Here is a 12,667-nt window from a genome sequence, read left to right as displayed (position 1 = left end):
TCATCAATGTATGAATGGGTAAAGAAATTGTTTTATATAAACACAATAGAATATTATTCAGCCATAAAAGAATGAAGTACTGATATATCCTAGAACTTGGATGAATATTGAAAACATTATGCTAAGTGAAGGAAGCCAGACATAGAAGGTTAAATGAAAGTTTTCTATGAAATAGTCAGAATAGGCATATCCATAGAGACAAATTTTTTAAATATTTATTTTTTAGATATAGGTGGATACAATAGCTTTATTTTTTACTGTGGTGCTGAGGATTGAACCCAGTGCCTCACACACGCTAGGCGAACGTTCTATCTCTGAGCCACAACTCCAGCCTGAGACAGAAATTATATTAGTGGTTGTTTGGGAATAGTCAGGCAATATAGGGTGTGATTACTTAAGTGTATGTTGTGTTCAGTTGAGTTGAATGTGATTTACTCACTGAATTATTATTTACTAAGTGCTTTCCATATGCCAGACAGTATACTAGTCACTTTTGCATGGGACTTGACATTCAAGAGAAAGGAAAGACAAAGAATATACAAATAAACACAGAATATATCCAGGTGTTGAAACTGCAATGAATAAAAATAAATCATGTTGGGTAAAGAGTGAAAAGGTTGGAGAAACATGCTACTTTAGTCAGAGTAAAACCTGCCTGTTAAAATAATATTTGTACAAAGGCTAGAGGAAGTGAAGAAGCAAAACCAAGGGCATGACTAAGAAAAGAACATTCCTACCATCACATATGGAAATATGCTTGGGATATTCAAAGAAACGTTAAAAAAAGAAAAGGTATGACAAGAGTAGGGTGAAAGAGAAGACTGGAAAATAAGTATGGAGAAGTAGTCAGAAGTCAGGGCCTTTTGGTCTATGGCTAGGACTTTGGATTCTATTTGAAGAGTGACAGAGAAGCCACTATTGGCTTAGGACAAGTGAGTTATATCATCTAAAAGATGCTTTGAACGGGTCATGGCTATTACTGCCACAATATTCACCTTATAGGAAAAGTAGCAAACATCAATGCCTATATCACCAATTTTAAAATCAGAAAATGTCTACCTATGCCACCAAGTTCTTCTAAGTAGCTTGGTAACTTAGGCAAGGCCCTCAATCTCTTCACACCTCAACCTCCTCACCTATCACATGAAGAATTGATTGAAGTCTCTTCCAGGCCTGCCATTCTATGATTCCAGAAAGTTCAGTAGACTTAACTATTATGTTGGTTCTTTTACTTAAGCAAATGGTTCTCAATCAGGGGCAGTGTTTCCCTGTAAGATAAGATTGGCAATTTCTGGAGACAGTTTTATTTGTCATATCTGGGAAGGGAATTGCTATTAGCATCTACTGGGTAGAAGCCAGGGATGCTGTTAAATATCCAACAGTACACAAGACAGCCACTCTAAGAAGAAATTATCTGTCATTAAAGCTTTTGTTTAGGAACCCTGATTTATAAAACAATAAATTCACACATATACATTTTATGGCATTGAAATGAATGCTTTTCTGACTTTAGATCCCCTAAGGTCCTGACCCAGCTTACCAGTTTGCTGTTTATCCAAGCCAAGGAAACTACAAGCTATTTGCTCTTAAGTGATTTTGCATCTTGATTCTTTTTTATATGGGTAGAAAATCTAAACTTAAAAATAGACTATATATACCCTAGAGATTAGAGCTCTATCTGATGTGTGAGGGGTAAAAATTTGTTCCCAGGATGTAGGCTCCCTATTCACTTCACATATTATTTCTCTCGCTGAGAAAAAACTTTTTAGTTTGAATTCATCCCATTTGTTGATTATTGGTTTTAACTCTTGTGCTACAGGTGTCTTATTAAGGAATTGGGGCCTGACCCCATGTGATGGAGATTAGGGCCAACTTTTTCTTCTATTAGACGCAGAGTCTCTGGTTTGATTCCTAGATCCTTGATCCATTTTGAGTTAACTTTTGTTCATGGTGAGAGAAAGAGATTCAATATCATTTTCTTGCATATGGATTTCCAGTTTTCCCAGCACCATTTGTTGAAGATGCTATCCTTACTCTGTTGTATGCCTTTAGCACCTTTGTCTAATATAAGGCAGTTGTAATTTTGTGGGTTGGTCTCTGTGTCCTCTATTCTGTACCATTGGTCTACCAGCCTGTTTTGGTGCCAGTACCATGCTGTTTTTGTTACTATTGCTCTGTAGTATAGTTTAAGATCTGGTATAGCAATACCATCTGTTTCACTCTTCCTGCTTAGAATTGCTTTAGCTATTCTGGGTCTCTTATTTTTCCAGATGAATTTTATATATAATTGCTTTTTCTATTTCTGTGAGGAATGCCGTTGGGATTTTGATTGGAATCTCATTGAATCTATAGAGTGCTTTTGGTAATATGGCCATTTTAATAATATTAATTCTGCCTATCCACGAGCAAGGTATATCTTTCCATTTTCTAAGGTCTTCTATTTCTCTCTTTAGGGTTCTGTAGTTTTCATTGTATAGATCTTTCACCTCTTTTGTTAAGTATTTTATTTTTTTGAGGATATTGTGAATGGGGTAGTTTTCCTCATTTCCATTTCAGAGGATTTGTCACTGATATACAGGAATGCCTTTGATTTATGGGTGTTGATTTTATATTCTGCCACTTTGCTGAGTTCATTTACTAGTTCTAGAAATTTCGTGGTAGATTTTTTTGGGTCTTCTAGGTATAGAATCATATCGTCAGCAAATAGTGCTAGTTTAAGTTCTTCTTTTCCTATAGTTATTCCTTTAATTTCTTTCGTCTAATTGCTCTGGCCAGTGTTTCAAGATCTATGTTGAATAGAAGTGGTGAGAGAGGACATCCCTGACTTGTTCCAAAAAAAAAAAAAAAAAAACAAATAACCCAGTCAACAAATGGGCCAAGGACCTGAACAGACACTTCTCAGAAGAGGATATACAATCAATCAACAAATACACGAAAAAATGCTCACCATCTCTAGCAATCAGAGAAATACAAATTAAAACTACTCTAAGATGCCATCTCACTCCAGTAAGAATGGCAGCCATTATGAAGTCAAACAACAAGTGCTGGTGAGGATACGAGGAAAAAGGTACACTCATACATTGCTGGTGAGACTGCAAACTAGGTGCAGCCAATTTGGAAGGCAGTATGGAGATTCCTTGGAAAGCTGGAAATGGAACCACCATTTGACCCAGCTATTCCTCTTCTTGGACTATACCCAAAAGACCTAAAAACAGCCTACTACAGGGACACAGCCACATCAATGTTTATAGCAGCACAATTCACAATAGCTAGACTATGGAGCCAACCTAGATGCCCTTCAATGTATGAATGGATTAAAAAATGTGGCATATATACACAATGGAATATTACTCAGCACTAAAAAATAACAAGATCATGGCATTTGCAGGGAAATGGATGGCATTAGAGCAGATTATGCTAAGTGAAGTTAGCCAGTCCCTAAAAAACGAATGCTGAACGTCTTCTCTGATATAAGGGGGATGACTCAAAAATGGGGTAGGGAGGAAGAACATGAGAAGAAGATTATCACTAAATAGAGAAGAGAGGTGGGAGAGAAAGGAAGGGAGAAGGGGAATTGCATGAAAGATAGGAGACCCTCATCATTATACAGAATACATGTATAACGATGTAAGGAAAAAGAAAAACAAAAAGAAGTGTGTCACATTAGATTGGGTAGAGAGAAGTGATGGGAGAGGAGGGGAGGGGAAAGGGGGAATGAAAGGACAGCAGAATAAAATAGACATTATTATTGCTGTATGTATATACGTGACTGCATGACCAATGTGATTCTGCAACCTGTACACTCAGAAAAATGAGAAATTATATCCCATCTGATTCAAATGTATGATATGTCAAGATCATTGAACTGTCATGTGTAACTAATTAAAACAAACAAAAAAGAATTATTTGCATAATAAAATCAATCTTTCACATCACAAAAACAAAACCAAAACAAAATAGACTATAAAAACAACATTCCAGTAATGCACAAAGAGGTGTCTTAAATTATGCCTACTTATATTAAAAGTAACACCTCAAATACTGAGTGTGACTTCAGGTAAGATACTTGACATCAGTTACATTCAGAGGCTGAGACCCTCTGGCATAGGGATATTGTTTTCATGATAATTTGTTGCAAAATGCTTAGCCCAGTGCCTGGCATAAGGTAAACATTCAATGAATGTATTGTAATTTGCTAGGTAGGCTGCATATGGCCTGAAGTTTGTAAATTATTTTTTTACTTTTCTGGAACATTCCCTGTTCTTCCCAACTCATCCTCCTATTCTCTTTTCATGTTTTCTTTCTAATCTGATTATAAACTAAGAAATTAACTTCTACTCTACAGACTTTAAGAAATGGGTATAAAAGTAGTTTCTAAGTGAAGGCTTGGGGACCTATACTTAGGACAAAAGTGCATGGATTTCTGCATGTTGACTGCTTAGAGGCTTTCTTAATTCCTATATTCCCAGTTATGTTCCAAGAACAGAGCTCTGACACATGAATGACCTCTGCATGTTGTTTCTATTATATCATAGTTAGGTATTGAAAAAAGTTGCCTCATTAGCTGCTATAGTTTGGATCTGGAATATCTCCCACAGGTGCATGTGTTAAAGGCTTGATCCTTACCTTGGCGCTTTTGGAAAGTGGTAGAACCCTTGATGTGGGGCTTACTGCAAGGTCTTTAGATCATTGAGTGTGTGTCCTGAAAGGGACCCTTGTGTCTTTCAATTTCTCTTTTACTTCCTAGACTTGAGGTGAACAACATTGTTCTGCCACATGCTGCCCACAATGAGGTAGTTCCCTGAAACAGACTCCAAAGCAATAGGGCTAATCAATCATGGACTAGAACTTCCAAAATTGTGAACCAAAATAAACATTTTATTAAGGTGATTATTTCAGTATTTTTATTACAATAACAAAGATAACACCTTAACTATTTCATTTACAGTGTTTAGTAATCCCTTAAATTTTAAAATGCTTTAAGTGCTCAATCTAATCAGCAGAACCTAGAATGTCCTTAATGAAAACATATCATAGTATTTGTAAATAAGCTTTGAGAAGTTATACTCAGATCTATGGATTTTAAGCACATAATATTTTTAATACTTATGAATAAGAGTTTTTAATAGTTAGACTTAAGGAAGACAAAATCTTTCAAAGGGAAAATGTCATTTTTTAAAAAAATATTTTTATTAGTTGTTAATGAACCTTTATTCCTTTATTTTATTTACTTATTTGAATCAAACCCAGTGCCTGACATATGCTAGGCAAGCACTCTACCACTGAGCCACAACCCCAGCCCGGAAAATGTCATTTTAAGTGTAGCTTTTCCTAAATCTTTTTTTTTTTTTTTTAATGACAGGCACTGTTGGTTCTCTCCTTCTTCCATACTGGCAACCACCCACCACTACATCCTGGTTACATGACCATGCAGCAACATACATTTCCTAATTTCTTTTGGACCTCTTGTGGCCAAGTTCTGGCCAATGAGTTTGTGTAATTTCCTTTCTCTTCAGGCTAGAGCTATATTTGTGGCTTACCATTGGGTTATTACACAAGGGTGAAATAAATTTTTGTCTCAAGTCATTATTATTTTGGATGGGCCAATACAAAAACTTTATTTCAATAACACATTGAATAAACTGTCAAATATTTAAATCAGTTGTCATTTTAAGGTTCCTGAAAGTTTCATTTTCAGCCATTCTGCACAGTGATAATACTTATGTAATTCTTAACCAAGATTAGATGGAAAAAATTAACAATTTTAAAAACACAAGCTTGAGCAATAGTTTTTGTTCTATTAGGGCTGTACAATATTATTAAAATAACAGAAATAACAATGTGATGAATTGAGTCCCATCATCTGAAATAGCAGGCCAAGGTTTAGTTTCCCAGGGCTAAATCTCCCAGCATCTAGGTATTAGCCATGTGCAAATTTAGCTGTAGATAAAAGACATATTCCGTTATCAGAGGTCTTGGCACAATGGGTTTTTGTTAACTCTGGACTGACCCTTGCAGACTCTCAAGCTCCAGAACGTTATGCCTGTGAATGATCTCAACTATTCCAGAGGTGTGTCACTGGATTACATGCAATATTAGGCCTTGCTTTTTTACCTAAAGAAATCTGTTTTAGTCTAGAGAAGTTAAAAAAAGGAAGCAATGTTTTTAGTCCAACTACAAACCTGCACTCATCTTTTTAGAAGCTCTTCCTTCAAAGGTGAAAATAGTCATGAGAATAATAATGTCAATAGCTATCTTTAAATCTTAACTTGATAGTATTATTACATTTCCTAAAATAAAGGCTGGGAAGGCAAATATTTATTTACACTGCAAGACAGTAGCATCTCCTCCATCAAATTATGTGATCCATAATGGAGGGATGTTTACTGCTAATATTGCCAGTACTTAGGAAGGCTCTCAATGAATCTAGAATGTATGTGCCTTGGGATTTAACAGTTATGACTACTTATTTTTAGAAACTTTAGAAATTCTCCTTACATATAATAAATGAGTTTGGGGGTTCTTTAGTTATTTTAGATTTCTGTATGACAGAATGTATTTTGTTTGGTCTATGGTTAATAATTAAATTGACAATCTCAGGGCTGGGGTTGTGGCTCAGTGGCAGAGCACTTGCCTAGCATGTGTGAACACTGGATTTGATTCTCAGTACCACATATAAATAAATAAATGTCCATCAACAACTAAAAAAAATGTGTATACACACACACACACACACACACACACAATCTCATTTTTTACCAGAGGAATCCTAGAATGGAAGCCCACCTCTTCTGTCACTCCTTGTTTCATTGTGGAAAACTCAAGTCTCTGCTCAGTTTTTTCTCAGTTGTAAAAGGAAGGAAATGCTTTCTATTGTGTGAAATTGTTTCCACACAACATAAAATCATCACTTTTTGACAAAAAAGTGATTTAATGTTATATAATCATAACCTTATATTTTAATCAGTAAAAGGCTGAAAAATACTATGCAAAAGCTTTTATTCTACATAATTAGCAAATAATTCTGAGAACTATTTCTTGGGGAAAATTTCAAATTTAGCCATTTTAATCAAATGAGAAACTTTATTTTTAAATATCTAATCACATAAGCAAGTCTCCCCAATTCCTCACTCTGAATAATTTTTCCAGTCAGGTATTAGTATCACTGACTTTTAATGGCTCAGCTAAAGAAATAAAGTATGAAATCCTAATACAGTATTTTGTATGTTTGACTGGAAATCATATATATTAAATTTAATTGTTCATATACAAAGGTTTTGGCCTTCAAAAATAGCAATTTTATATGGCACAAAATAAATGTATTTAGTATTAAATACCATGAATTAGAAATAATAGCCAAAGCCTCCCAGTTGTTCCTTCTATTCTTATCATTTCCTGCCTGTAGGGGTGTGGTGGGTGTTTCTTCTAAAATTTCACAATCTTGTGTGGCAGGAATTTGTGTCTCTCCTACATAGCAATTTGCAACTTATGGTTTAAATGACTATTTTTTGTTTTGTTAACTATTCTAAGAAGCTAATATGAAAAAATAAGTGTTTTATAGAGAGAATATACTGGAAATTCCTTAATGTTCCTGAATTATTTAACTCAGTGGTTCAAAAACTTTATAATGTTCATAATAATCTATAGAGAACTGGTTAAAACAGGTTTCTGGGCCCTAAACCCAGAGATTCTGATTCAGTAGGTGAGAGTGGAGCTTCTGAATTTTACTTTCTACCAGATTCAAAAATTATGTTTGGTTTCATACTTTGAGAACCTCTGAGCTTGGGTCTAGAAGACTATTTGTAACCAGGCATTTTCTCTTTGGTCTTTCAGCAAATAAAACTAAAGCTTATGAGGTTTGAAATAAATTTCCTTAAAGCCATTTTCTCGTTAAAGTAGTATATATTAGCTCAGTTGTAAGGTAATTAAAAATTCCAGTTGCTTCAGTCTACAACTCAGGATAACTCCGAGGAATTTGTTCACCTGTCCACTCTATAGAACGGTACTGTGTTCTGTCCTGCCAATGGGGCAAGGGTCGCTCCAGACTTACCCTTGGAGCTTTGGCCCTAATGGCTTCACTTGCTTTATCAAAGGCAGAGCGTCCTACTTGACAAACAGCAGGAGGCTGATAGAGAAGCGCGGGGGGTGCCAATCTAAGAGACCAAGCCTGACATGCTGCGGTGAGTCCACCTACTGCCACCCTCGAGTGAGTTTTCTCTCCAGAGACCTTTCCTGAGCGCAGGGAGACCAGTCGAAGGGAAAGGCCACCCAGAAGCAGCGAAGTAGGCAGCGTCCCACCCACCAGAGATCTAGTAGGGAGCCAGTGCCTGAACCGCCGTCTCTGGGTAGTCCCTGGATTGCCGGCGCCCAGGAAACCACCCGCCAGAGGGCCAACCCAGCACCGACTGTTATCCGGAGAGGCGGCGCAGGCCAGGATTCAGGAGCGAGCTTGATCTCTCATCCCAGTCCCCTCCCTCCTTCTCCGGCTGTGAAGATGTCCGCCAAGCCCGAAGTTGGATTAGTGCGTGAGGCTTCTCGGCAGATCGTGGCCGGTGGTTCAGCTGGTAAGGCCCGGGCCCCGCTCTGCTCGGCTCAGCCGGAGACTAGTCCTTTGCCCCATTGCGTGCCCCGAAAACATTTCTCAGACAAGCTTCCCTGCCCAAGTTTTATCCTCTTTCTTAAAATTCTGCGCGGCCGGTTCAATACCTGAGCCCGCAGAGCACAAGGGCAAAGGAAGCCAGAGCGTGCTGAGAGTGCCCTGTGTCCTAGATAAAGTCGCCTCGGCACTGATGCCAGCAGCTCTTGGGTTCCTGGCCTTCTCTGTTCCTAGGCTGCAAGAGGCGGGCAGCACCAAGTCTTGTAATTTGAAGGAAGTCTTTTTTGCTTTGCTGGCTATTTTGTTCTGTTTTACTTAAGTTTGCTAGCACTTGTAGATTCTCTCCAAGGTAGCACAGATCTTACACAGATCCTTCCTTGCTCATCAGAGTATTAGGTATGACTCCGCAGGGCTTCTTATTGCTTTCCGCAGGGCTTCTTATTGCTTACCATTCTTTCTTGGGAATATAATTGCGCCATAAATAGGCATATTAAAATTAAATGCATATTTTAACACACAAACAGTTGGTATAATGGAATTACAATTTATGGAGAGTTATGCTGTAGGAGAAAGAAGAAAAACCGTTAGCAAATGATATGTTATAACCATTCTTGGCAATAATTGTGTTAAATGTAGCTGGGGAAATTTACCATGAAATTATGCACATAGATTTTTAAAAATATTTAAAAGTGTAATTGATTAATTTAATCTTGCATACAGTGGTGCGTTTTATTATAAATACATAACAATTACCATAACAAATAAATACCACAATTTAATAAGTGTGATTATTCCTTTAATAAATTATGATGATACTAATAAATCATATTAAGACAAGGACAAGAAAATGTTTAATGTTGATTAGTAAAATTTACTATATTTTAAAACAGATTTGGGCTATTTATAAAGGACTACTACAAATTATGACCAGTTTCATTATGTTGAATCTTAGGGGTACCACAAGCAACTAGATGTGTCACAATGTGTACACTTTTCTGAAGTTCATATCTCATTATTAATTATTAGTAACAATTGAGGCATTCATTTCTTATAGGTAATTGTGGATTGTCCACCCATTATGATGTCAGTGACCCTACTGCCTACTTTTTAAGTTGTTTCCCAGTAGTGGTGATGAACTTGCACTGATTTATTCACAATTTTTGGTGGATTTCACAATGGCCACGGCTCTGCTAGCTCTACCTGACTCACTTTATTCCCAGTCTGTGACCTTGATCAAAGAAAACTCACTTGTCCCAGAGGGAAAGTTGGAGCCAGTTGGTTAACATCTTAAGCTATGAACAGTGATTAATAAGCATCTGTATATTGGTGATTAATAAGCATCTGTATATTGGTTTAGATAATAATAATATGTATTAGGCACAGCTAAACTCAAAGGATGTTAAAAGTAGATTAAAATTTAATCCTATTTATGGTGTTTTGTTGGATAAGTATTTGGCATACATATAATGCATGATGCCATCATATAGTCTTATGATTGTAACTAGTATGAATGAAAATTAGGACATTTATAAGATAACTTTAAAATAGTAGAATGGTTAATTTATATAGTTTGTACTATGGGGTTTTTGATAAGTGATGAGAGTAATTTATACTTTCATCAGAGTGAAAAAGAGTACTTGGCCAAAAGCATTTCCATAAGACTTTATTGTAACTGTAATAAATGCAATAATCCTTTTGCATATACTAGATCAAGGGTCAGAAAAAATCAATATACAAGAGAAGCATAATTTTAATAAAAAGAAGATGCATTTGAATTTCTAGCACAGGAATTCTGATTTCTGGTACTATCATCTCTCTGTGTATTATATGATCTTCTGGTTGTAAAGTTCAAAAATACATTGTAAGGGAATGTTCTCTTAAGAGAAAAAATATATAAACTGGGGAGGTTTATTGGAGAGCTAGCAGCATGTCTCATGGCATTTAAGGTCCAGTGTGCATTTCTGAAGAGGAGAAGGAAGTAGATTCTCTTCAGCTCTTACTTCTTTTCTTTGTCAAATGGTCAAACATCCCCAAGGCAGCAGGTTGGTGGCTAATAATAGGGCCATAGTGTTACTACTACAGCTGTTAGGATGGCTTGGCCTACTCCACACATTTGCCTGATAAAGAAAACATGCTCAAGTGGATTTAGTTCATTACAGCTGAAGTAAGTCATATTGTACCTAGTACTCCAGACAACACTGACCTGAAGAGGTCGGATGATAGACTATGAGTGACTGGCCCCTTGCTGTTGAGGACCTACCTCTGAACCACAGCTGAGTAGCTTTATAGATTTGTGATGAAGTCTACAGCTGTAACATAGATAGGGGTGAGATGGAAAGTCATGTGCTTCACTGAAACCAAGGAAATGGATGAGAAAGGCCTTGCAGCAGTCTTCCATTAGATAATAGTCTTCCTTTAGGGAGGAAAAGCTGCCTTTCAGCAGCTAACAGGGCAGCTTGTCTTTGTTTCACTTGGATAACTCACAAAGCATTCTGTCAAGACCAGATTAGGCTATGATTGGGCCTTGCCATCCTGGCTTATATAGAGATATCCAAGTTTGTCAGGGTGTACACTTGACAAACAGGGAGAGTTATTTCTCTGTGCCATCTTGGTATCCTGAGCATTGTTGTTTCTTGTAGGTAACTACTGTTTTCAGCTTTCATTGAGCTCTTCTATGTGACAGAACCTGGTCTCCAACAGCTTTTAAATATCCATGCCTTTGACTTCTGTTCCCTGGTAAACATCAGAGACTGACTTGCTTTCTTTTAATTTTTGTCCAAAATCCTAAGGAAAGACTCAAAACAATCCAGAGTTGACAGGGTTCCACCTCTACATCAATCAGCTCTAGCCAATCCCCTTGTGAATGTGTGGTGCTGTTGTGCCAGATTTGTGGGACCCCAATAGACCTCCAGGAGCCGAATCTGATGCAATCACACAAGAGTCTTTATTGCAAGCTCGAGCCTGGACTCACAGCCATTCCCAACACAGCGGTCCCAGGGAGTGAGTCCTGGTCCTTTGTTCAGTGAGATTTTATGTTTTGGGGGGATACTCTATGCGTCACAACATCACACAACAAATCATTCCATACCATGGGAAAATCAAACAACAACTCTTAACATTGATTAGCACATTCAATGGCAGAAACAAGTTGGGTAGGGTGATTGGTTAACACAAGAGGGGGGGTTCCTTTGAACTGATTGGTTTAGGCCATGAGGGGTGTACGTGCTAAACTACATGGTTTCCCAACATGTTATCAACCACCATAAGCTACTTGGGGGTCATCTTGCATTCCAGGTATTTTCCCTGTCTCATGCTGATTGAAGGTTGCTAGGGGAGTTCCTATGGGTCCTAGCCTGAGTCAGGGACACCTGGCGCCACAGACCTCTCCTGTTATTTACAGACAAACAACTTAGCAGGGTGGGTATGTGTTTAGGAGTGCTCTGTGGGTTTTTCCAAGGACAAAGTTCACTCCCCCTTCCTTAGGCAGGCTTTGCTCTGAGGTAGAGGCTTGTTTCTCAAAAATGGAGTCACATTAGTTTTTCATTCCACCCTTTGTCTGGAAACTTGGGAACCAATCATGGTTCCCTCAGTTGGAGGTCTATATGGGCAGGCCTTACATCTTGGTAGGATTCTCCTTCTGAGTCTAGGGCTTGATAGTGGGTACACAGAACCAATATCTGAACTGTTTACTCTGTTCTTGATGAAAGCCATTAGCTTGTTCACAAGTGGTCCTAAGGTTGACACTAGAGTAAACAGTAACCCTCAGGGGACAGTCCTTAACTTTCCAGACTCACTCAAAATTGGCCTCCTGACTCGATTTACCTATCTACACTGTCTATCTATTTCTGGCTTCATTCCCCCTTTAATTTTAGGAACTCCTTATTGCTGTAAGGAGAAGGGGCAATGGCTCATTCTGGCTGCTTCAGAGCTAATATAGGGCATCGAACATGAGGGGGCTCGACGTGAGAGACGACGTGGGGGATGTGAGTTCCCTTTTAGAAGTCAGTTCAGTTTGAAGTCTGGTTGGGGAAGAACAGGTTGTAAAGTCATCTGGGGATGGGTGCTTCTATG

General features: G+C 37.8%; 2 protein-coding genes across 9 annotated transcripts in view; one reads left to right on the top strand and one right to left on the bottom strand.

Annotated features, from left to right (window-relative positions):
* Nucleotides 1–12,667, bottom strand: part of Mipol1 (mirror-image polydactyly 1) — a 400,912-nt gene that overhangs the window by 334,556 nt on the left and 53,689 nt on the right. For 2 of the 4 annotated variants that reach the window (XM_058584489.1, XM_058584488.1), the window contains exon 1: nt 4,627–5,264. The exons of 1 other annotated variant lie outside the window; for it this stretch is intronic. The gene's annotated coding sequence lies outside the window, so the exon portion shown is untranslated. Of the gene's footprint in view, nt 1–1,136; nt 1,153–4,626; nt 5,265–12,667 lie in introns of those variants that run through there. One more of the 4 variants, XM_058584490.1, reaches the window with a different exon arrangement.
* Slc25a21 (solute carrier family 25 member 21) overlaps nt 8,009–12,667 on the top strand; it is a 519,050-nt gene continuing 514,391 nt past the window's right edge. For 4 of the 5 annotated variants that reach the window (XM_046461042.2, XM_046461041.2, XM_046461040.2 and 1 more), the window contains exon 1: nt 8,058–8,564. In XM_046461042.2, coding sequence (XP_046316998.1) covers nt 8,495–8,564 — 70 coding nt within the window. In that variant the 5' untranslated portion in view covers nt 8,058–8,494. Of the gene's footprint in view, nt 8,565–12,667 lie in introns of all 5 variants that reach the window. The other variant, XM_058584493.1, reaches the window with a different exon arrangement.

This window comes from Marmota monax, unplaced genomic scaffold (assembly GCF_021218885.2).
Source record: "Marmota monax isolate L192 unplaced genomic scaffold, Marmota_monax_Labrador192_F-V1.1 WCK01_AAM20220418_F8-fsc00001, whole genome shotgun sequence".
Classification (NCBI taxonomy): domain Eukaryota; kingdom Metazoa; phylum Chordata; class Mammalia; order Rodentia; family Sciuridae; genus Marmota; species Marmota monax.
The sequence above is the reverse complement of the archived record's forward strand: the minus strand, read 5'-3'. Positions and strand labels throughout refer to the sequence as shown.